Below are 26300 nucleotides of genomic sequence, written 5' to 3'. Positions count from 1 at the left end.
TATCTCATATTCGAATCCGACAATCGAGTCGGGTGTAGGGTGAATCGGTTTTCATAATCAGGTTGGTTGGTGAATCGGTCAGAACATTAGTTCGACCAGTCCGATTGAATAAATTACTAAAATAAAAAATAAAGAAAACTGATTCAATGGGCTTGGCCATCGGTTTTTCCAGTTCAACCAGTTTTATGGCTGTTTGTGTATGGTGTTCTTATTGCTTTCTCCTCTAAGGCTTAAGTGTGCTTTATGGATTCAAACATGTTATTTCGTTTCAGGGGTGTGTTTTGGTGTGATTCAGGGGTGCTTTTGGTTAGTTTTTAACCTTTATTCCAGCCGGTAATTTGTTTTCGGTCTCTTTCTAGTTTTACTTCTAAACTTGTTCTTATCCTTATTAAACACAGAAGCTTTATCAAGTTTGTTTCATTTTCTGTAAAAAAAAAAAAACAAAGAAGAAGAAAAAAGCATAGAGAAGTTGAGCAATATATGCATAGGATTGCAGTTTGATTCCACTAAACAAGATTTAACCTTTTGTAGCATTCAAAGTTGAATTGTTACACTGTCATATAAAAATCAACAAATTCCTGGGTAAGAAATCCAATTAATTATATACATACAGACATGCATGTTTGTATACAGTTGCTAGAAACGGGAAGAAGGTTAATCATTAATGTGATTTGAAGTAAGCCAAGAGACCAACGAGAGGTGCATTAATGTAGGTGGTTGGCTCGGAGTGTGCAAAATCGGCTCTGGAATCAGCATAAGAATCCTTAATATCAGGTCCTCCAACAACAGCTCCGGTTAACAAGTTAGGGTTAGGATTGTTAGTATAGAAATAGGTAGCTCCACCTGTGCAGTCAATATGTTGGGGATGTAGAGTAATAGAAAGTAAAGAGGAGCCCCGATGATGTATCCTCTCCGGGAACTTCTTGCCATATCCCACCATGTATGACATATTCAGTGGATTGCTTCCTAAGATGTAATCCACCTGCATGCGCGCATCAATATATTATTCCCAAAACAAAGCTAGTCACAGGGATATGGACATTAATGTATAATCATATAATTCAATACCTGGCTTCTTGCAACCTGTAGAAGCCTGGCAGGGGTGGCAACAACATTGCCACAGTGGATCACCCGACTGTCTTTACTCAGAGGGCGACTGTACACTAGAAGAAGGAAGGATAAAGCTGTTGCATGCTGCAAATTGCTTCCTCCAGGTTTAATAAGGAGCCCACCTGACGGGAAGGGAGATAAATGTATATTACATGTATTTAATTTCCAAGAAAATTAAACAACAGTCAGCCAGTAAATAGAATTGAGTTTGGTCGTAAGAGAAAACTGATTGCCTTACCTGGCGAGTAGGAGACTGAAACAGTTGGTGATTCAGGCAACACAGAGCAGACAAACTTGTCTGCATTAGTAATGAAAGGCTTAGGAGTTTGACTCTTTATTAGCTGCGCGCAGATGAGTAAACTATTACATTGATATTTGATCATCTCCATGTTTTCAAGAACAAAATAAAAATAAAAATTACTCAAGTCAGTAAATTAAAATTTAATACTACATATACTTGCCCTGGAAACAAGTACGTTGATGCCAGCATGCTTGGTATCCCATCCAAATTCCGCAAAGCTACTACTCTTGTCCAAGTTTTGAATGTTGGCTAAAACATAATTCCTGTAATAGGGAGCCTTTGTTGCCCTCAGTAACCATGCTGCCCCCCAAACTAATTCATCCTTGCATTGATTAAGGTGTATCGGAAGTCATTATTAATTTATATATGCTGAGCTGATCATTTGAATGTTTATTGTTTCCCGGCCCTAACCTTACCTGATATCCACTATAATCACAGTAAAATGGGCACGCCCATGGTCCAAGACTATCATTGTATGATCCCCTGTACTTATCTGCAAATTCAAAAACCTAACCCCAGCACAAGTGTTGTGTTACTAATGGGACATATTCCTAGATCCAAAGAAAATTATTTAATTTAATACTACCATTTACCATTCTTGCTCTTTTGAGCAGCCTTGCAGAATATCCACGATTAATAGGTCTAAACACCATTGAAGAGGCTGCAAGCGCAGCAGCTATCTCAGCCGAAACTTCTGATCCTGGAAACTCTTTACTCACTGCATATGGGGTTCTAGGAGTGTCCATGTCTTCAGGCCTCTCCCAGCAGTTGTGATCACCATAAGGATCGCCAACTTGAGCAAACACAAAGCCTGGGATGCTTGTGGCTTTCAGCAAGTAATCCGTTCCCCACTGAATTGCCTTCAATGAATGCTGCAGATCTGTGCCAAGGGATTGGCCAAACTCTAGTACACTCCAAGCTAGCATAGTTATGGAGAAAGCCATTGGAAAAGTGAATTTAACATTATCACCAGCGTCATAGTAACCTCCCACCAAATCAACCTGTGAATGAAAAGCCATATAATGTGATATCAAACTAGCTAGAGAATGTTTGTTTTTTACTTTTCAGTTTTTATGGTATATTCTATTCTACGTAATTTCTGCTCCATGCAAGTATTTCTTAGGCATGAATCCCATGAAATGTAAGAACTTGAGTCACGCAAGTGCTATTGCTAGCACACAATAGTTCTTTTTTTCGGGTAGTCCAACATTACTTGTCAAACGAAGACTTTAGCTCATTGCACGGTTGTGCTGCCGAAGAGGGAAGACAGAAAGACTTACACCAATCTCAAAGCCATCGCGAAGAGCAGAATCCTTCCTCCAGGTGATCCTTTGAGTAGGAGGCAACTTCCCCGACCTCTGGCCTTCGTAGAACAAAATACTCTTTGTTAATGCCTCACCATAATCATGTGAAGCCACCAAACCCATCGCCATTGCCGCCATTCCCAACACTGATAACCTTTGTATTAGGCTCATGACTAAACGTTTCCGTTGTTTAGTTACCCTTTTAGTCTGTTTTTGTCTACTTGCAGATGTCCAAGGAACAATATAAGCACGTATTATATGTAAGCACGGATTTGGCTTAGAGGTTGAATTTTAAGATGAATGGTATCCAATTTATCTATGGGATAATGCTATATAATTAGTTCAGGGATGACCAAAACCAATCGCTTTGTAATGAATCATGCATGCATTTGCTTGCTTCCGCCTAAACAAAAGAAAGCAGAAATAAGGCACGCAACAGGCGGAGACTTGTTTACCGTCGTAACTGGTGAGGCGTTAGTTTCAGATTATTTGGAATGTTGGATACGTAGTTGCCTTTGTCAATAAGCCAAAGATAAGTTGCCCAAAAAGGTATTTTGGAAAAGAAAAAAAGAGAGAATCACGTTGAAAATTTTAATAATCTGGGGTTAGATCAAGCGGCAAGGGACTTCGCCGCCTAGGTTATGCATGTATATCTTGAAAAGGTAATCTGCATTGATTGAAGAGAAATTAAACAAGCTTTTAAATTGAAAAGCAAGATGGGATCATATGGAGGCTGAATGGCGGGCGCCTTTGCCAGTGGCACTTACCTTAAGTTACGTACTTTAAATTTAATTAATGCCAATACAAAATGTATTCATTGTAGCCCTTGTTTTCTCTTTACGTTTATTCCATCGGCCTTATCCTTTCAAGCTTCCAATGAGTTCACCTTGCTAGGTTTGACATTTTTCTCTTTTTATATAATAAATCCACAGTATTGCCGAAGAAACTTGGGAAGATAATGGGCTGGATCCTTGCACATCTAGCCTAAGAATCAAGTTGAGAATAGATTTTGCCCAGCCCACCACTCGGGACTTTATATGTTTATAAAAATTATTTTCCTTTTTAATAATTAGTTCTTTCTGTTTTTTATTCTTTTAATTTTTATTTCATACATTTAATATAAATAATAGTGATAAATAAAGAAGCTAAATATATAGGCCTAAAAAATAGGTTTGAGAAAAAAAATAAGGCTCGTTTGAAAAACAGGTTGGGCCTCATGTAAGGCTTTTTTTACCAGGTCAGGCCTGGCCTGACTCGAATTTACAAAAAGAAAAAAATTATTGTTTTCTTATTGTTTTCCCATTATTTTACTATTATTTCTTGCTGTTTTCTCACTATTTTGTTACCATTTCACTATTATATTGTTACTATTTTGTTGTTATTGGTTAGATATTATATAACTCTTATTTTGTTGTTAATTTTGTTATTATTTTAGAAGCATTTGTTTGTTAAGTTGCACCTATATTAGTGTTATTTAAGTATAAATATTTTTAAAATTTACTTTCAATTTTTTGAGAAATATTTATTTTAATATTTTAATGTTTTGATGTAATATATTTAAAAAATATATATATATACAAAATTTTACCATGTACGGGCTAGGTTGGGCTTAGACTTTAACATTGTTATTCAGGCCGAATTTGAGCAAAAATTTTAAACCTATTTTTTGAGTTGGGTCAAACCTAAGCCTATCAAACTGGCTTAAAATTTTGTCAAGGTTCAACCTAAACCTTACCCATGAATAAGTATACTTTCTTACCATATGTTTGTAATAGGTTAAAGCATAAGTGTTATTTGCTAATATACCATCGTACTCTTAATATCTTTATTTATATATATATATATATATATATATATATATATACATATTTCCTTTTCTTTCTTGGGTTTGACTAAAATTTTATTTAAGAAATCTATTTTATCAAATTAAACAAATAAAGTTGAATTACATAACATTTCATCAAATTATTTTTGATAATTTTTAAAAACAAATAAGATTTTGGTTGGAAATAATGAACATGTGATTTGAGCTGAAATGCTATCATAATATTATTTTATTAAAAGTATATATTATAAAAATATTTTATATAAAAGGTGCTTACATAATTAAATTGGTATGACACCAACTTAAGTAAATATTTTATAATAATTATAAATTTTAAATACATAAAAGTTAGTATATGATAAATTGGAAAATAAAACCAACAAATTGCTTAAGCTTTAGTCCATTAATATTATATCAACAAAAGAGGATATAAGTTTAAACGTCATTACGCGAGAACCATACAAGGTTTGTAATCAATACTTGCAGCTTTGCTAAATTTCACGTGTACTGAAATTTGGGATAAAAGACGGGGAGTCCCACCCTCAAGTGCGAGCTTAATGATAGTGGCTAGCCCACGCCGGACCGCAAGCCGCAGCATACAGAGACCCACCCAGGGGGAGTATTTCTTTATTATTCACTTCCGATCCATCCTGCCTTGCGGAACCTACTGTGCACCAGTCACGTATAGCATAATGCAGAGATTTATTATTTAAAAATATTGTTTAATTTTTAATATCTTAAATTTTATTTTTATGATTTTGTAATGAAATTCTTTATATAAAATTGAATTGAAAATAAAAAGACTTAAGTTATATTTAATCAATAAATATTAAAATTTAAATTTATTTAATTCTGTTACTAATATAAGAAACTATGTTTATTTAATAAAATTGAATCAGAGAGATATTAGCGCATAATGTATTAGCAAAGGTGGTTCCCAGGGAGGAAGTTAGTTGGACCGACGGCGAAGCCACTGGAAACCGGGAGTAGCATGGTTCTTAAAGCAACCGACCAACCCAACAGAGCCACGTACCGTTGTTTGGTGAGCGTCATTACTTGAAGAAAAAGGACGCGCACGGGACGGGAGGGATAAAAGCTATGAGCAAGCTGTTGAAGCAAAATTGGGAGATTGAACTCCGTAACAATGGCGCAAACTGATGAGCACAGATACTGGGCGTGTTTTCTTTATAAAATGGATTGCGCATATATTTATTATCATTATGATAGTGAAAGTGGAACAGAAACCTATACAAGTTCTTAACACACACTGTATTCTTCGTGAAACATTGTTAGAATGAATTAATTTTCAAAAACATAAAAGCAACATCAGTGATATCTTAATTAAAAAAAGAAAATTGTTGGCTCATTAAAACATGAATTAAAAAAAAATTATCTTTCAAATGTATTAGTGAATAAATTATGTTGCCTACATTTTTATGACAAATAAGGCAAGTGGAAGCAGCTTGCAAAGGTTTGCACGCACCCCTTGTTTAGCCAGAATAACAGATATTAGAGGAAATGGTATGGAGTAGGAAAGGAGTTAGGGCTAAGAGGGGGGCCGGCCATACCTAGGGAGATTCATGGAGTAGACCATTTCCCTCTGCTGGAATTTATCAATAATATTATCGAAGTATTCGTGGGCTGCTGGTGGTTGTTGGGTTGCGTCACCCCACTCCAGATCAGCACTACCACAATTGATTCACACCCTATATAGCTAATATGATTTCTGTTACAGTTGATGTTGTGGTTGGTTCCTCTGACTTTGAAACTGAAAAACATTCACACTCATTAGGGTCGTTGTCATTTACGGGTGGAGGTGGCAGAAGAGTGGGGTATTTCTCTCTCGCCATCTTTCTCTCAGCCAATCTTGCGCCACCATTTTCCCGCCCTAAGCTTCTGCACCAATTTAGCTCCAAACCGACAGTGAGAGACAATGATTGGTTATGATAGATAATGAAAACATTTAGCTTACTAACATACATCTTACCAATTCTTCCATCATTAGGGTTTCCCTCTCTCTCCAATCACTTTCTTTTTCTTTTGCTTCCTATATAACCCTACTCTTTCTCCATTCCCCCAAACTCTTTCCCTTTTTCTCTCTTTTCTTCCTTCGGGATTCGATCCTACCTATCCTTTGTCCAAAGCAGTTGGGTTTAGTTCTCGAGACCACAAAATATCTAGTAACTTGTTTCTTTCTCTCTCTCTCTTTATTTGTCTTCTTGTCCAAATTTGGAGTCAATAGTTAAAAGCAAAAAAAATAAATAAATAAAGACTACCGATTACCACTAATTAATCACTTGACTGCTTCTTTGTCTTGGTCTTCTTGTCCAAATTTGGAGCCTGCTGAATGGTTAAAAGTTTAGAACACTCGACATATTTCGGGAGAAAAAGGCATTTTCTTGATTCTTCCTGGAAGATTCAATCACTCCAGATCCGTGTGTTAAAAAAGAGCTAGATCTTTGGTTGCTTGATCCGTGAGCACTCCCTCTCTCTCTCTCTCTCTCTCTATACACACACATCACACACGCACGCAATTCTATATTTTTCTTTAGATTGTCTAAAACACTGTGTGTGTTAGGTTTAACGTTATGGGATGAATTTAGTTTGGGTCAAAAGAACATCTTTGATCAGATCTACAAGTTTTTCTTTCTAATGAAAAGTGGGCCTCTAACTCATTTTGTCATTGACTGCATATTTGTACCAGTTTTGGATAATTAAAACTTGCACTAATCCCATGATCATCATACTTATATTCAGCAAAAATTTATCACTTGTAATATATATTTCTTTTTCTACGACGCATTAATACGCTCTTCTAGACTATTTTACCGACTGTAGATCTCGAAAGCATGCATTTTCCATTAAGTTTCTTTATCACAAAATAGGATCTCTCGCCACAATGAACACTTGTTCAGCCATTTCATGAGTTTACAATGGAGATGACATAATGGTTTTATCACGTGCTTTTAATTTCACTGCATGCCCGCCTGTGTTCGTGCACCTTATTGCTGTAATAACAAGATAAGAATGAAATTCTATGTCAGGTGCTTTTATCTTCTTCTTCTCTTTATTTTTTCCATTAACAGCAGAAAAAAGGGGTAAAAAAGAAAGCTAACTTTGTTTTCTCTCTTTTAAGCTTCTATTACTTTAATCTATTATAATTTTATATGAAAAGTGTATTAATATGCGATTAAATACATGGTATTTCAACATGTTATTCTCCTCTTACCAAAACTATAATTTTATATGAAAAGTGTATTAATATGCGATTAAATACATGGTATTTCAACATGTTATTCTCCTCTTACCAAAACTATATATTCGCATTCTCCTACAATGAAAGTCCGAGATACACTCCTTTCGGCCTTGTGAAAAAGGGACTTATCAAATATAACATATCATCATATTTCCATAAGGATTTAGGGGAAACAGAAGGACAGTTGAATATGCATAATATAATGTTACTAGCATGATTTTGTTTACTTGTCTTCATTATGTTATTGTCTTATTGACCTCCATAAAAATATTCATTGTAGTTTTATCTATTACAAAACAATGATAGTGTAGGCCATTGAACCTGCAAGGAACGTGCATTTAAATTTAAACTGCATAAAATGGTAATGAAAATTATCGAAATCAGACTTATCTTTACTGTTCTTGCTTCTATAAATTGATTTTTGTTTTCCTTTTTTTTTTTTTAGATTTCTTCATTTAGTCGAATATATGTAGAATCTAAAGAGTTATAAAATGAAATTTACAGATTATTTTACAGATTATATGATGATTTATTCATATACTTTCATCATGTCTTGCAGATTAAGAACAACAGAAAAAGTGGAAAATTCACTTATTTTCTTACTTGATGTAACATGTGCATTGATATTTTGTAGTTAGAGTTATATTGGTGAGCCAGTTGTAATTTATCCTTTACCAATTGCTTTGGGAATCAAAATATGGAAGTAATTAAATATGTAAAAATATGAGTACGTAGACTCTCAAAAGAGCTAGGTTTTGCCCGCATTGAGATGGTCTGTTATAATTGTGCAACAACCATGGAACAAGTTCTCTCTTTTGATAAAACCACATCCCAAGTTGAATGGGCAAGTACTAGTTAAGCCATGAATTTTGCTAGGTCTTAAAATCTTAGTAGCTAAGTGTGCATTTCAATCAATTCTTTGATCGATCTGTGCTCATCTGTTCTCTAAGTGTGGTTAATGGAAAAATATGTTAATATATTAATATATCATGTGATCAAAGTTTAGTGTGGTGATGGGTTTGCAGGGGAAAATGAATGCATTTTCACAAGTTCCACCAGGCTTTCGCTTCCATCCCACTGATGAAGAACTTGTGGCCTATTACCTGAGGAAGAAAATTACATCAAGAAGGATTGACCTAGATGTAATTAGAGATGTTGATCTCTATAAAATTGAGCCATGGGATCTTCAAGGTAGATAAATTCTGAAATCTTTGTAGATTACAAAGTTAAGGCCAAATGACACTAATTGAACACCTTGCGTGTATTTTGAACAGAGCTATGCAGAATAGGGACAGAAGAGCAAAATGAATGGTATTTCTTTAGTCATAAGGATAAGAAGTATCCAACTGGAACTCGCACAAATAGAGCCACTGCAGCTGGGTTTTGGAAAGCAACCGGTAGAGACAAGGCTATTTACTCTAAGCATGACTTGATTGGCATGAGGAAGACCTTAGTGTTTTATAAAGGTCGAGCCCCAAATGGACAAAAGTCAGACTGGATCATGCATGAGTATCGCCTAGAAACAGACGAAAACGGGACTCCGCAGGAAGAAGGATGGGTTGTGTGTAGGGTATTCAAGAAGAGAATACCAGCTATTAGCAAAGTCAGTCAGTATGAGTCTCCTTGTTGGTACGATGACCAAGTCTCTTTCACTCCAGATCTTGCTTCACCAATGCAAAATATGGCTTACCACCACCTTCCCTATTCCTGCAAGAAAGAGCTTGATTTGCAGTACCAAGCCCCAAATGAGCATTACCTCCAGCTACCACTTCTAGACAGCCCAAAACTACTCCACCCACCCGTCGAAGCATTTGGCCTAGACATCAACAATGCAAGCACTCTACAGGAAACTCATGAGCAACACTTGCAGACACTCTATGCTAACACCAATAACGAGCATGCGGCGGATCAAGTCACTGATTGGCGCATCCTTGACAAGTTTGTGGCTTCTCAACTCAGTCAAGAAGAAGTTGCCAAGCAAAATAACTATTCAAGTGCTTCAGCTAAGAATGTCTTCCACTCGTCGCAGCACGCAAATTTGCTCATCAGACATTTAAACAAACAAGAAATGGCACCGGAGAATGCATCAACATCCAATCGTCACACTGATCTGTGGAAGTGACTGGTCCTTTAATTATTTGACAGTATATATTACTAATCATAGCATATTCAGTTTCAAAGGGAAAAAGGAAAAAGGGGAAGGGAAGGGAAGTTATTATTTAATTTTCTGTACATATCAAAACTGTATAACAATTGCTAGCTCTTCCCTTCCCTGGTGGTATTAAATTAATAACATGATTAGTCAGGGGGAAAAAGTTGTTTCTATCAAGAAGAAAAATTGGTATAGGTAGCAAGACGGAGTATTACAGTGAGGAATGAGTTGTTTAATTATGGCCTATGGATTAAGTATATAACAGCCCCAGACACATATATTATTGTTTATTGATCGACCCGACAGGTGATAAGATATTTATACTTGTCAATGAATAGTAGCGTTAATCAGAAAAACTTTCCTTTGCCTCTTTCTTTCATCTTGTGATCTATATTAGTTTCTAGAATTGTTTCTTATGGACTATTGATTGGATTATAAGTAAAGCAAATTTAAATGCTTTGCTGTAATTTTGAAAAAGACGATAAAAAAAGATCCATTTTTGCAATGAGGGGGCAAGCAGCATGCATAGATATCAAACAAACATCTGGTGGGACCAGAATCAAATATAAATTGTCTCAGCTTGTCTAAAATGATTACTTGAATGCTAGCTTTGCTGGAAAGCTTGGCATGCAAGTGAGGCACGCAACACAAATGCGTAGGTATACTCTTTTCTTTTTTTTTTTTTTTTTTTTTTTTTTGGGTTCTTTTTAAACGTAGAAGCCACTCCAAAATAGTTCAATCATCCTAAAAATATTGCTGTGGAAATCAAGTTTCTGCTAATACGTAATCCTAAAATGTGTTGAGCATAAAGGTAGAGAGCTACCTAACCTCAAATAATAAAAGGTATATAAAATATATATGAGCAAAACTAGGTGGCTATCAAGCTATAGATTGAGGCCAAAATGACTAGGAATGCATGAAAATGAGTATGAAAAGCAAGTTTCCAGAGTTTCAGAGAATTACAAGCTTATATAGGAACAGCGAACTCATCCTAAAGGCATTTGAAACTCCCAAAATATTCTTGCATGTTCTGATACTAGGAAGGTGTTTGAAGGGCATGCAAAGTACGTATAAGAAACATCTTAAAATTGAATGATGTGAAAGGACATATAGCAGATATGATACAAGTCATTGCATGTAGAGAAGTGAAACTAAGAAGCAAGAAATACCTACCTTGAACATTTACGTTTGATTCAACTCAAGGTGGACCGAGCGAATGCAAGAAAGGGCATAGACAGTGATCAAGAAGTGTCGAAGGATGAGGGGAGCAAAGTGATTGAGCATGCGTACTGCTTAATATGAACTAAAAATGCTATAAAGTCAATTTAAAAAAAAAATTTACTGCCATGAAATTAATTTTTATAAAAGCTTAGAGAAGTTTGAATTGTAAAAACATTTACTCATCAGACTCATACAAGAGTCAAGAAGGCTTTAACTTTAGCCAAAGAGATATCTCCCCATGGACATTCTCATAGTGCTCCTCCTCCTCAACGCACACTACACATGAGAGAGACACAGAGATGGACATTAATATTCGAAACAAAGAATCCAAGGTTAGAGAAAAAAAAGGAAAAAAAGAAGAAGCGCAAATACAGATGATATATTATTTTATAAAAAAAACTATTGTAGAGAATTTTTATAAAATTTGATATTTTGTTGTATGTACTTTGTTGGGTTCTCAATAGACTATTTTCCTTCAATACAACTAATCATTAGACTTTAATGAATCATCAAGATTTATTTGTTTGTCACGCTTTGACCCATCTACATATATTTGAAAAGAAAATTTATCGATCAAGGCCACAAGCTGCAGAATTGTTGAAACACAGCATAGGCAGTGTAAGATTCTGACTAACACAAAAACTCCACAAAGTAGAGAAATGGAAGATATCATATATCTGGTTAACTTTTCTAGCCTAGGTGGAATATAGGGAAATCATTGGCTTACATAATATCATTATTATGATATAGAAATAAAATCTTTTAAGAGAAGTGTAACACAATAGTCATATCTTCGAAATTAAGATTGTGAATGCTTATGGCGACATATATGATTTTTATTATTATATATATTTATATAGTTCAGAAATAATCTATAATCTCTGGTTTGATAAAAAAAAATTGTATGTGTACTTTGGAAGCCACAAAACAAAGATTTTGTGAGTATGACCATGTTTAAAATAGGAATATGTCATTGGACTTATTTGAGTAATGGACATGGTTTCAATCATAGTTATAAAATAAGTAGTAACATCTATAATAAAGAGGTATATATGTGTGGTGTTATAGCCACTTGATAACACAATTATTGGTACTCTAATATGATTGTGTTTTTAAAATAAATGCAGTTTTAAAGAAAAATATAATGATATTTGAGTATGTAACTAACATATATATCACGTGTGTTCTGTCTCTTTATTCTAATCAAAGTCTAATAAAAGTAATACAATATGGTTGAAATATCTCATTCAAACCAATATTAAATAAAATAAATATACCTTTATATGAATTTCACCTTTAATAATGAATATTTGAATTTATTTTGACTTTATTAGGATATTAATTTATCCGTCTAAAGAAAACCAAGTTTGAGGTATCACTTTGTGCAAATCTTTGAAAATTTCTACTTACGACAATTATAACAGTAGGGAGTTTTGTAAATATTTTGACCAAGCAATAAAGTTTTAATTTTTTTTGTTGTAATAATCTCTTATATTACTTGTATAAAAAAATAATTATGAATGTAGTTACTCCAATAATTTATAAATGTTCTTTTGTCAAGAATGACATTTTTGCTGCTTCGGCACAGTCCACCTCATCATATCTGCATACCATTTAGTGATCCTATTATTGTTGGATACTGCGTTCTCGAAGCCAACAATCCGCGTAGCTTAGATATTGCAAAATATTCTTGCTTTTATCTTCAATCCTAATTTGCATTTCAATCCAAAAAAATCCCTACTATAAAGCTACTTTGCCCCACTCGTGCTAAAAGTAGATGAATTGTCCCTCTTGTGAAAATCTAAATCAAGATTATGAATTATGATACCCCATTGCTTCAAGTTAAAGTCATGTTATAGAACTGACATTCAAAAATTCCACACAACACTGCTAAAATGAATAGTCATAAGTACCATAAAAAGGTCCTGTTCTACTTACAGAATCAAGACAAATAATGTTGAATGTAGGTAATAAATCAACCCAGGAAACATAGAAAGCAAAATTTTAACAAAGTATGTGAAGTACATAATGATGGATCCCCTCATGATGCAAATTACAATTATGTAGAAAGAGGAGAAACTTTTAACACCAAAACAAAGAATAATGTGAGGTCTGACTTCATTTGCACGCCTAATCTAACTATCAAATAGGAGCAAACCACTCCAACAGGATAGAGAAAGATAACAAACAGCCGAGGAGCTGTAAGCTTTGAATAGTCACCTAAAAGTCAAAATACAAGGCTAAAATTGTGATGACAAGAGTTAGAAACAGCTTGAAGTTACCACAGTGCAATGCCATTGCAGAAGAGCTTTGTGATTCCCTGCAAATACAACCAGCCATTAGTATTAGGAAGGGCTTGAGAGAAATTTTAACGAGGTTTCATTATCAGATATATATATACATACTTCTGCAAGCTCTGCAGAGCACCGCAATAAATAACATTATCAGGAGGGACCATCTCTGTCTTGCCATTTTCCTCTGGATTGATAATTCTCATGTAGGTCTCTTGGCCTAGGTACCATCTATCCAAGTTCTCCACTCTAAGGTTCCATACTCCAACATTATCAAGAGATACAAGGACAGCCGTCCATCCACCTGGGTAGACCTACATAAAACCAATTAATAGAAATATTAATTGATTAAGCACTTGCCATTGCACACAGCAGTGAACAAGGTAGTGGTGTTAGAAAAAAACAAACCTCTGTTGTGGAGCGAGAAATCGCATCCCATTTATTATAATTGTTTCTGCTGTTCTCACTCCACACACCAAAATCCATTCTGCATAAAACACCCAAGAGTTGCTTAAAATACTGTAGAACATAAATGCACATTGGCACTTGGCACATCATGTATAAGTTTCTTACCCGACCACAAAGAATGCATAGCCATCCATGTGAAAGCTCTGCATCTTGGTGTCATTATTCTGCAATATAATTTCTATGAATCCTTTGTATGTAGCATTAATGACAGATCGGTCCATGTGGGGAGTTCTATCATGTGGCTTATTGGGGAAATCCAGCTTATAAGCACCCTTTACTTTGTGCAGGTCAGCTAACCTGATTGGTGTATCAGGGTTGACGAAAGAGATACCATTAAGTGTAGCACGAAACTTCCCATCAATCCTAACCGGAGGCAAGCTCTGTATCACATATGTGTCAGTCACATTAATTGAACCATAGTGAAAAGACCCTTGGGGATTTGGGCGAGCTCCACTTGCAGTAGTATTTTGCCTAATCATGACAAAATAGAGAGTTCAATATGTGAATCTTTGCAGACAAATTTGTTGTAAAAATAAGCCAACTTTAGAAAGAGGGGCCGTTGGAAGTTTATAAAGGAAGGAAAGTATCAATGTGGACACATGCTAAGGAACTGTGAGCATAAACCTGATGGCCCTGGGCTGGTTCATTGCTGACCATTGATTGTAAATATCACTCGGCGCAACAGGCAGAGGCCCACTGGCTGGTCCTTTTGAGTTGGAATAATGCAAGATGGCCACACCGGTTACTCTTTCCCACACTGTTTCATTCACAAACCTAGCACTTGCCACAATGTAATAATCTTTAGTTGCATTCTGATCCATGGTAACCAGAAAGGAATACGATTGTCCCACATGAATATCAAAGCTGGTGAAATTCTGTTGTGTTGTATAGAATCCCTCGGTTTCCACTAAGAGAAGATTATGGCCCTCAATTCTAAAGTTCAAACTAGTAGATGTCCCAACATTATTCACTCGAAAGCGATAAGTTTTGCCTGCAAAACACAATGCCATTGCAGATTAAGACTTCATACAGTAAAAACTAATAACCCCTTTCAGCTGATGTTACATGAAGCGTTATCAATAACTGAATGAAACACGTGAAACCTATTACTTTCAAGGGTGTGGGGTATATTTTAGATAAAGCTTAAAGGATGCCAACGCAAAAGGTAAAACCATTCAGTTTAAATCAGGCTCAGAAAAATTACTGTAACTGATGATACCATATACTCAGATGATAAGAAAAACAAAGCAAACTTGTTTGAAAAGAATACCTGGATCAACATTAATGGTTTCATATTCAATACCATTAGGTACAAGAGTTGAGTTATACCGGTAGGGTCCTTTCCCATTAATGAGAACTCCATCTGGCATCCCAAGTTCTTCACCAGACTCAAGAGTTGTTCTCAATGCCTAAAAGAAGAGTGTGTCAATTATTAGACTTAAACTGCAAAAAAAAAAAAAGTAGAATGCGGATAAAATCAAAATCCCAACCCTTCATCAGTTACTAACCGTGTGGTTTTTGGTATACCAATCACCCACCAAGAGGACAATGTCAGCATCCGGATGAGCAAAAGGAATTGCTATAATATTCCGGTTATTAATAATAATGGGACCAAAGCCACCCGATGCTCTTTGAAAATTGAGGGAGGGGAAGTAGAAAAAGCTCCCAATTTGATCCTTGACTTGAAATCGGTAAGTAAAATTCTTCTTGGGATGAATTGGACAGTTGGTGCCAAGAACACCATCCTGCCATGAATTTCTCCGCATTTGAATTCCTGGCCTGTAAAATTTCAAGTTTCAGAACCTGACGTTGAACAAATAATAGTAGTAATAATATCCCAAGGGAAACACTCAAATCCTACCAAGTCATCAAAAGATTTTCGTCCAACTGATTGTGAACATTAATATTCACATTGTAATTAGTTGTGACATTAACAACAGGACCAGGAAAAGCCCCATTCACTGCTATAACCTGCCAACAGATGAATTAAACATGAATAAGGCAATTTGAACTTTTATAAGTATCCAGATTTTCAAACACGGGGACAAGTCGTGAAGTCCTATGCGACATGCGTATATGCTAACTACTAATATAGTTGAAGCACAACCATTGCCAAGTACTCAACTTAGGTTCAAAAGTTAATCAAAGAACACAAATCTAATATACTAGTGGAAAATCACAAATAGTTCACTAACAATCCAGTTTGTAGATGCAGTTACTTAAAGAGATACCCTCTGATGTACTTCAACAATCTAAGCCAGAACCACCCCACAAAGTGAAAGTACTGAAAGAAACAGAGAGTAGTGAGAAAACAAACCCGTTGAGGAACACCAAGAGGGGAGAGGGTGATGTAAGAGAGTTTAAAATCAAGGAAGACGGAAGGGTCGGCAGCGAAACAGAGAGTGGAAAACAGAGCAATGTGAATCAAAAGAAGCAGAGCCATATTACCAAAAAAAAAAGAAGATATCTTCTTCTTCGCAGCGAAGAATGGGATTTGAAATAAAATGAAAAGAAAATAATCAAGAAAGAATATTTATGAAGTTTTACAACATCAAAGTAGGAGAAAAAGCTGAAAAAAGACACAAGTAGTAGAGAGAGACAGAGGAAGAGCGGGGCTTTTGTTGTTTATTTAATTTATGGATGAATCGAAAACATCATTTTCCAAATATTTTATTGTCTGTTACACCGGAAACGCGCTTAACCGGTTCTCTGAAATGCCGATATTGTTTCAACCTGTATAGCTTTAACTTGCTGCAGCCGGTGGAATGAGACAAACAGCCCTGTAATGAAGGCAGGGATAAATGGGAGAAACTGCATAAGTTTCGGTCTTCTTTTCTCACATTAATATTATTTAAATGTGAAATCAGGATTTCCTTCCCTTTTTCTCCAAACTTCTAACCTTCAGTTGAGATTATGCTGAGAAAAGCGTCCGCTTCACATGCACCGCAACCCAACGACTCACACCATTTTCACATTCTTCATCTTTCCAACGTTAATACTAATATTTTAATTTTAATTAGTATTTAAATTTTAAAATTTAAAAAATACAAATGAAATTAAGAAAAGAAATTGACTTTTTCTAAAATTATTGAGAGGCCCACCCCGATTACTTAATTGAAGGCCAATCCATGAGTGAGAACTGAGAAGCAGAAGGAATTCTTTTTGTTTCCATTTACTTTTGGTATTAAGTAATTAATTAATATTAAAATAAGGCAGACAATACCCACCATGACTTGTTTGAATTTGGGTTTAAGTATCAATCAATCAATGTCATTTGGTGGATTGGGAAATCAATTAAACCCGCCTGATATTAAGGGGGTGGAAGTCAGGGTTTTTGGAATGTTTGAGCCCCTCCTCCATCCATCAATTCAACGCGCTTCATCCCAGCAAATGTATGGCAATATTTTTAAAAAGTACTGTGAAAAAAGTATTTCTGGTAAGTATTTTAAAAATGTTTAGTTTAAAATTTAAGTGTTTAATATTATTGTCAAAATATATTTTTGAAGAATAAAATGTTTATTTTAAATATGTTATTATCAAGTAACAAATATGTATTTAAATAATATTTAAATTAATTAATATTATTATATTTTAGTAAGAATATAAAAAATTATTATAACTTATTGTTAATATTTTAATATATAAAATAAAAATTTTAAATATTTTTAAACAATAAATATTAATTATTTATAAAATTTAATTAAAATATATAAATTATATTTTAAATATTTAAATATAACTATTAAATATTTGTAATTAGTATTTTAAAAAATTATTTTAAATTAATAATTTTAATACATTTATAATTAAGCACAAAAAGGAAAGTATTATATTATTATAGGGTGAAAAATAATTAAGCACTAAAAATATTTTTAAAAAAAATAAATAAAATTTTAACTTCTGAAAAGCTAAAAGATTTCAGTAAAAAACAACTTATTCTATATAATTTTTTTTAAAAATATTTTTGAAGCTGAAAGTATTTTGAAAATCACTGCACAACAGCCCTTAATGTATATCTTTTCCTTCCACTTAATTAATTGAAGATTTGAGCGTCCATATACTTGATTGCTTTAACAATTCACCTTTCCATATCACAGATCAGCTTTGCCCAAAATTAGCAGATTCTCATAATAATAATAATAATAATAATAATAATGTTGGAAAATGGACTTAGTGGGGACTCAACCACCATTTGACTACTACCATTACTATCCCATCATCCAATCGTGGTAGCTTCGACACGACAGTTGCTTTTTATTTATTTACAATTCAGATATCTTCCGAAGAGTAAGAGATTGGTTGAAAAAGACGGAAGCAAATCAAGGGCTGTCCCATTTTTCGATGTTATTTGGTTGGGGTGAATTGAAATTGAATACAATCAAACAATTTGGGGGCAATAGCAGCTAAGCCAGGCCACAAACCAACTTCCACATGCCATTAAGCCAGACCCTTTTTTTAATAATAACAATGCTGAAGATATGGTAGGCAACTCGGAAACCACTTCTGATTGGGATGCCCGAATCCTAATCCTAGTTGTAGGAATTGTTATAAAATTCAATCCCAATTCCCACCAACTCATACCTATTCAGTTTAATTATTTGGTCATTACCAGGAATTTTAAGTAATGATGTTTATTACAATCTACTCCAAGGTTATTCAAACTTCGGTTAAAATTAAATTAATTCATTAAATTGATTTAATTTGATAGGAGATTTAGTTAAATTTTTTTTAAAATTTCGGTTAACAATAATTTTGGTTCGAAATTAGGTAATTAATTGAATTAACCTAACTTAATAAATAATATTATATATTATATGTATTAGGTAATTATTAATTCCGTTAATTAGGTCAAATGAACATTTTCAATTTATTTATTTTATATGTTTTATACCTATTTTAACAATATATATATATATATATATATAAATTTTGGTTAATTCAGTTAACCGACCGAATTAACCTAAATATTTCGATTCAGTTAATACTAATTTGGTCAGTTAACCATTTGAACATCCCTACCCTGCGATGAAATATCTTAAGTAAAACTCAATCAATCATGATTTATTATGTTAGATTTAAAAAACAAAAAAAAAAACAAAAACAAAAGTTAAATGGATCGTCAGTGATTTCACCAGAATTTTTTGTTTCTGATGATGGGTTAAAAGAAGTAAAATGAAGATTATGTGCAACATGTACAACAAGATTATGTCCTTGCATCTTTATGGTTATCCACAGTTAGCGCATATATCTTGCCTCAATTAGTTGGTGATGAAACATCATTAGCAATTCGGAGCACGTTATTGAGGTTGTTCTTCGCTCACCCCACAAAAGCAAGCGTTTTGTACCTGTCTTGTCAGTTAAGGGCCATGAGAAAAGAAAATTAAACAAATATGTGATACACTAGCAGTGTGTGGAAGCCCTGTATTTAAAACAGAACACATTGCCACCTTTTTTAATTGACTGCCTCAAGAGTACAACTCATTTTTTGCTGTAGTTACTTTCAGTTTCAGTAGGGTTCCTTACTCTTTGGACAGTGTAATCTTTGTTTCGATGGATTTAGAAACAACACAAAGAAAGCTTGTTAGAATGTCGATTGGTGTTGATGCAACTCGATTTCAACTATTCAAGCACGAAGTTCATGCAACAAAGAACTTTTCTTAAGAGACCAATGGTTCAAATGTGCAACATTCGACTTAATTATAAGCATTTTATAGTCGTTAATGTAGTCGATATAGTAGTTCAAGAATCCAATGCTAATTATGTGGAAAGAATGTGCATCTCCTTGATTTTTGTTATCATCAATTCCATCGTGGTTTCCTTTGAGTCACAACTTCTTCTTATAAGCTTTCACCACATAACCCCATATTAGTCCAATCCTATTATGCATACTTGTATGGAAACAAATCCAAATGACTTTGTGAACCCTTCTCACACATGCCCTAGCAACTACCCCACATTTAAGTTCTATATTATCTGAATCTCAAATAAAACCCATTAACCCAAATGACATTTTCCAGTCCTCAATCACCCCCAATCAACCGCAGGTCAATTTTTTGGCTACTCCTCCCAAAATGGACCATCCCATGGAGTGTGGTTCCCATGGAAAAAATTGAATTTCTCTCTCACAAGTATGCATACATGTACTTAACATGACAATTAGTACAACAAATAAACTAAAAAAAAAAACAAATAATAGCAACTGTTAATTTAAAAAGAAAATAAATTTTACATTTGAATCTCAATTCAATTAAAACACATTATCTTCAAAGAAACTATGAGTAGTTGTATTAAATTTTAGAATTTCAAATTATTTCATCGAAATAATAAACATTTTAGCAATACATGCAACTTGTGGATAAAGAAATCAAAATTTAATCTTTGAGAATATAAAAAGAAATGGTTGGTCTGTAATTTGTACCCAGCTCCAAGGAAAAATCAGAAATGAATGGTAAAGCGAGGAACCCTCTAAATTGCATGTTTTAAGAGTTTTGGGGTTACTATAATTGTCTTGTGAATTGGAACCCTTACAGGCTTTAAAAAATCAAATCAAATTCATAAACTTAAAGAACATTGAAAAGAAATGACAGGAATAGGAATCGGAAACGTTGAAGTTGGTGCACTAATTACCATAATTCTCATATTTGCTTCAACTGTTTCATCGCAAAGTTCACCAGAGATACCCGAAGATAAATCACAAGTGAGTGCGTGGTTTGACGCCAACGTCATGCCTGCATCTGAGAGAACTGGCAGCATAGACGCTGTCCTTGCGCAGGCCGAAACTGAACCTACAGTGGTAAAAGTGGTGCAAGGTGGCGGTGGAGATTTTGAAACCATAACCGAAGCCATTGAGAGCGTTCCCGAAGGGAACGACAAACGCGTGATTATATCGATTGGACCTGGTTCTTATAAAGAGAAAATCAAAATTGAACGAACTAAACCATTCATTACATTCCATGGGGATCCCAACGGGATGCCAACTTTGACATTCGATGGTACCGCACATGATTATGGAACAGTAGACAGTGCCTCCCTTATTGTGGAGTCTGATTTCTTCATGGCTGTTAATCTCATTATAGAAGTAAGCAACTAAGTATTGGACAATATATATATTCTTCTAACCAATTTTTTACTGAATATTTATTGTATTTCTTGGCATATACATAGAATTCTGCTCCGAGACCAGACGGGAAAACGGTCGGAGCACAAGCTGTTGCCCTGAGAATCTCTGGCGATGAGGCGGCTTTCTATAACTGCAAGATCATTGGTTTCCAAGATACATTATGTGATGACAGGGGAAACCATTTCTTTATGAACTGCTATATTCATGGCACTGTTGATTTCATTTTCGGAAGTGGAAAGTCTTTGTATCTGGTAAACCATTATTTTTAAAATAAACTAATTGGAGAAGCTGACTGACAATGGTAATTATCATAATTAATCATGCGTTACTTCCATAAACATGATGCAATGGAAAATGCACCCGCTATCATAAGTTAAATACGTTAAGCTTAACAACACATGCGATTTTTTTCCCAGTACTATAACACCATTCCATAATTTGATCATGCAGAACACAGAATTATACGTAGACGGGGATACGGGACTAACAGTAATCACAGCACAAGCAAGGGAAAGTCAAGAGGAGAACACTGGTTATTCTTTTGTGCATTGCACCATTACTGGAACAGCGCAAGGTGCATATCTGGGTAGAGCTTGGAAGACCAGTCCAAAAGTTGTTTATGCCTATACTGATATGAGCGAAGTCATCAATCCCGAGGGATGGTCTCATAATTTACAACCTGAGCGCGCCCAGTAAGTTTCATTTACATATCTTTTTTCCCCCCATGACTAAGCTTCACCTTCAATCTTAACCCTCCAAAAGCAAGCTGCTTCTTTCTTTTTATTACACTGATTAGAGAAGTTGACAATGGTGCTTTTTCTGGGGGTTCATTTGCAGAACTGTTTTCTACGGAGAATACAAGAACACAGGGCCAGGAGCTGATCAAGCTGGGCGAGTGCCATTCGCTGTACAGCTAACTGAGAACGTTGCCCAAGAATTCTTAAATCTTGGCTTCATTGAGGGTAGCAGATGGTTGCTTCCGCCACCAAATATCTAAATCAACTATTAATCTAGAAAAAATGGATAAATTTATCATTTATTAAGAATATATATATACTAACCAGTTAAATCTTACTTCGATTAGCATAAGAATTGTTGCTAATCTAGTAAGACATAGGTTCAAGTGTGCAGAAGCGCATTATTCTCCTATTTAAAGCTCGGGGAGGGATTATAAATAATTCTAGGCATTGTATAAAAAAGAATATAGAAGTTATGGATAGTTACTGATATTGTATGAAAAAGAATATATATACTATGTTTTGGTAGAAGTATTGTTTTTATATAATATTTTAGTGTATAAGTTAATAATTAACTAATTCAATCGGTAATATTTAGTTATATTAAGAGAATAAAGACTAGAGAGGAACACATAGTGTTAATCAAGCAGCATGTAATTTTCTCATGCAAAGTGTTCTGTTTATTTATTTACTTTTTTTCTTTTAATTTTTATTACTTGAAATAAATAAGCTATTGTTTGTTACTAAAATTAGATTTTTGGAATTGGTGGTCAATCGGAACAAACTCAGAAACTCTATGCATGTGTGTTGAAATGGTTGAACTTTATGCTATTAAGATGGCTTTAGAGCTCTTTCATGATTCCCAGTGGAATAGCAAATTTGACCTTATGGTGGAATTTGATGCATTTGCAGATGTTGAATGGTGTTGTGGCAATTCTTCTACACCATGGGGCATTGAGTCTCTAGTGTGGTTGATATAGATACTTTGGTGAAAACTGTGGTGAAGTTAAATTTATACATATATATATATATATTTAGAGAGTCCAATAATTTAGTTGCTCCTTGTCAAAGTAAGGGATCATAGAAAACACATGTATTAAAGAGAGAAAAGAATTGTATGAAATTATGATTCCATCTCATCTCTATCCATTTTCAATAAGAAAATGACAAATCAGATTTTTCTTCTTAATTTTTAGTTTTTTTCTTCCTAATTTTTAGTTTTTTACTCCTGAACAAATTCAAATCCAACTAAAATGCTAAAATTAGGAGAAAAAAATCTAATTTATTATTCTCCTATTCGAAAGGAATAGGGATGACGTGAAATTACAATTTTATACAATTTCTTCTCCGGGTGACTAGAATTGTTTTTATTCTATATGGGACCTTATGATAATGCTGATGTAATAATAAATCATAGAAGTGTAAATGTAATGAAACTTTTAAAGAGTATAATTGTCAAATAACATAACAGTGGGGTACCTTGAAGACTTCCCATGAAATGGTTGAATTCATCTTGTAGTCGCCACTCTGAACACTTCATTTTGGAACTTTGCAATTTCTTTAAACTATAACAACCAAAATACTTGTCTCAACCTAATAACAATGTCTTACTATTACAAGGTTCCTAAACGCATGGGTACAAATTAGAAAACTAATTAACAACCCTTTAACTTTGCTCAAAACCTTCCAAACATCATGAGAGCTTCCCAAATGTAAGGAAAGGTGTCTAAATTGTCTCCTAAACATAAGTTTTCATGTTTTGAAACTTCATACAAAACTTCCAAATTGAATTTCTTTTTAAGAAAAAAAAAATCAAACTTGCACTTTAAAACGATAGTTAAGGGATTTCTTAAGTTGGTTAGAAATAGACCTGATCATGGGTCGGATTACCCATCCAAACTCAAAGGTTCACATGAAAAATAGAAGAGTTTGAATAAAAATATAAATATAAAAAATGGGTTTGGACAAAAAATAAGGCTCATTTTCTAAACGGGTTAGGCCTTAGATAAGAATTTTTGGTTCGGCCTGAATTTGACTAATTTTTTACTTTTAATGTTTTGCCGTCATTTTACTATTATATTGCTATAATTTTGTTGTATAACTCTTATTTTATTGTTAATTTTTCTATTATTTTAGAGGCATTTGCTTGCTAAATTGTAACTATTTTAGTGTTATGTAAGTATAAATACTTTTTTAAATATATTTTCAATTTGTTGAAAAATATTTATTTTAATATTTTTAGTGTATTTGATGTATTATATTTTTAAATTTTTTTATATACAAATTTAATACAGGCGAGCCAGTCGGACTTAAGTTTAGCATTTTTTATCCAGGTCAAGTTTGGACAAAATTTTAAGCCCATTTTTTTTATCCGAACCTAGATAATAGGCCTAAAATTTTGCATCGAGGTCCGAATAATAAAATTTAATTAGAAACAAACTCTTGAATAAAGGAATTAAATTTGATCTTCAATGAAAAGTTACATCTTGATGCTTATTTCGTTGGCTTCTTTGGCTGATGGAGTTGGTATCATTTTTATTTATTCCATAGCTTCTCGAGGAACTCCTCTTTACTCTAAAAGTCTCATGGAATATAGGCTTTGAAGTCTTTAATTCTAGCTTGGAGCAAGCTCCTTAAATGTCAAACCTATGCACACCAAGGAAACCAATTTTTTTTCCCCTTACCAAATAAAATTGAGCATAACCTATCCCTTAGACCCATTAGCTTCAAATCTTTGTTTTGAGTTTAACGCTCTATTTGTTTTTATTGAAAATGATTTCTAAAAAATGATTTTTGGAAAATAATTTATTTTTCTAAAAAAGTTAATATTTTTTGGTATTTTGATGAATTTGTATAAAATAGTTTCTAGTGTTCGTGATTTCCTAAAAATATTTCATAAAAGCTATTTTCAATGAAACAATCATGCATTTGAGATTTATGATAAGTAGTGAATTGATTACAAAGTGATGTTAATGTGAAATTATAGTAAATAATGAATTTTCATGTTGTAAACTTTGTGAAATTTATAATTGAAACAAGATAAATGGTATGCATAATTTTTTTATGTGGAATAAAATATTATAATGAATTATTTGATTAAAGTGCTTATATGGTGAAAATAAATTACATGGCAATAGTGACTAAATTAAAAATATACAAAAGTTTCAGTGTGAAACAATTTAATATGTGAATAACAGTTTAATGGACGTGTTATGAGATGATGAAATATGCATAAAGTATTGTAAAAGTGAAATTATGGAAAAATATGTAATTTTATGATGATAATGACTAAATTGTTAAACATGAGAAAATATGTGGATGAAATAATAGAAGTGAAACACATAGAAATTTGATATGTGAAATAAGATTTTGAAATAAATTATGTGATTAAGGTGTAACAATAAAGAAAATTGATTTAATATGATTAATTTAGTAAATATTGAACTTTTATGAAAAAAAGGACTAAATTGAAAAGTTATGAAAGTTTTAAGAAAATATTTGATAATTGAAGAATGTAGTAGAGAATGTAACATCCCGGCGCTTTGACATGATGTTCGAGTCGAGTACGGCGGTGTTACAATGAATAGAATTATAACATTCCGAAATAGGGCCTAAACGGAACAGTGGTTGCGAAACCACAAATTCAGGGTATAAAAAATTAAAATAAGTGATTTAGAGTTGTTTAAAAGGTAAGATAAGTTTAGTAACACCTCAAGCTTGACTCGGTGATGGTTTGGGCGTAAGGCGTTACATTTATTGGTATCGAAGCGAGTTTAGTCGGTTCTCGGAGCAGCTAGTGTGAGAAAAAGTCTAGCTATACATGCCATACTTGTATTTTGATAGTGTGACGACTCGACGATTTTTAAATATTTTGTCTTATTGTAATGGATCCCGAGTGAGCTGGTGATGATGATGTAGAAAGTAATGCGCTTTGCTCCGTAGAAGGGTAGCGCCATCGAGAATAGGCGATGTGATTAATCGGGGAGGAGTGACTCGAGAAGCTCTCTTCCAAGCTTTGAATGATTTGTTTACCGAGTTCGTTAAATGCGAATCCGCAGTTAGACCTCCACCCCTCATGATTCTCGGGCTACCCATGTAGCTCAAGCTCCCCAATCACAGTGCAGTGATAAGAGAAAAGCCACCAGTTGATAGAATCAGAAACAAGGGGCGAAGAGTTCCGAGCAACAAAAGATGATGATGCGAAAGAGCGAATTTTGGTTAGAAAATACTATCGAGTCTTTGATGAGTTATCTTGTACACCGAGGAATGTATGGAATGTGTAGTATCACTTCTTAGAGACTCGACCTACTACTGGTGGAAGACACTTGTATCAGTTGTACCAAAGGAGAGGTCACTTGGGATTTCTTTCGGAGGAATTTCATAAAAAGTACATCATCGAGGTTTATTGACCGAAGAGAAAGGAATTCTGGAATTGAAACAAGGTAATATGACGGATCGATGAGATTGTGCTTAAATTATCGGCAACTTAACAAGGTAACGATGAAGAACAAGTAT

At 34.0% G+C, this 26300-nt stretch overlaps 4 protein-coding genes across 6 annotated transcripts; 2 read left to right on the top strand and 2 right to left on the bottom strand.

Moving 5' to 3' along the window:
- Positions 1-505: 505 nt before the first annotated feature.
- Positions 506-3055, bottom strand: LOC108485807 (endoglucanase 8-like). Of its 3 annotated transcripts, none has more exons than XM_017789656.2 (7): positions 2692-3055; positions 2005-2412; positions 1828-1920; positions 1572-1733; positions 1349-1451; positions 1069-1232; positions 506-982 (listed from the first exon to the last, which is right to left on the bottom strand). In XM_017789656.2, exons 1-7 carry the CDS (start codon positions 2884-2886, stop codon positions 662-664), a joined length of 1446 nt encoding a protein of 481 aa, XP_017645145.1. In that variant the 5' UTR covers positions 2887-3055; the 3' UTR covers positions 506-661. The 3 variants fall into 3 exon arrangements, with proteins under 3 accessions (XP_017645145.1, XP_017645153.1, XP_017645161.1); XM_017789664.2 differs by having other exon boundaries at positions 662-982; positions 1349-1434; positions 1546-1733; positions 2692-2838; XM_017789672.2 differs by having other exon boundaries at positions 662-982; positions 1349-1426; positions 1550-1733; positions 2692-2838.
- Positions 3056-8762: 5707 nt separating this feature from the next.
- Positions 8763-10304, top strand: LOC108484169 (NAC domain-containing protein 7-like). The gene is made up of 2 exons (XM_017787865.2): positions 8763-8987; positions 9071-10304. Exons 1-2 carry the CDS (start codon positions 8810-8812, stop codon positions 9916-9918), a joined length of 1026 nt encoding a protein of 341 aa, XP_017643354.1. The 5' UTR covers positions 8763-8809; the 3' UTR covers positions 9919-10304.
- A 2740-nt stretch (positions 10305-13044) lies between these two features.
- LOC108468262 (monocopper oxidase-like protein SKS1) lies at positions 13045-16916 on the bottom strand. The gene is made up of 9 exons (XM_017769154.2): positions 16246-16916; positions 15790-15899; positions 15437-15707; positions 15199-15337; positions 14553-14919; positions 14034-14399; positions 13869-13947; positions 13575-13774; positions 13045-13489 (listed from the first exon to the last, which is right to left on the bottom strand). The coding sequence occupies exons 1-9, from the start codon at positions 16369-16371 to the stop codon at positions 13390-13392; spliced, it is 1758 nt and encodes a 585-aa protein (XP_017624643.1). The 5' UTR covers positions 16372-16916; the 3' UTR covers positions 13045-13389.
- Positions 16917-20444: 3528 nt separating this feature from the next.
- On the top strand, positions 20445-22352 carry LOC108476181 (pectinesterase PPME1-like). The gene is made up of 4 exons (XM_053031137.1): positions 20445-21006; positions 21093-21299; positions 21499-21740; positions 21886-22352. The coding sequence occupies exons 1-4, from the start codon at positions 20509-20511 to the stop codon at positions 22043-22045; spliced, it is 1107 nt and encodes a 368-aa protein (XP_052887097.1). The 5' UTR covers positions 20445-20508; the 3' UTR covers positions 22046-22352.
- Positions 22353-26300: the final 3948 nt, after the last annotated feature.

The sequence above is a fragment of the Gossypium arboreum genome, chromosome 7 (assembly GCF_025698485.1).
Source record: "Gossypium arboreum isolate Shixiya-1 chromosome 7, ASM2569848v2, whole genome shotgun sequence".
NCBI lineage: Eukaryota > Viridiplantae > Streptophyta > Magnoliopsida > Malvales > Malvaceae > Gossypium > Gossypium arboreum.
This window is presented reverse-complemented; position numbering and strand designations above follow the sequence as displayed.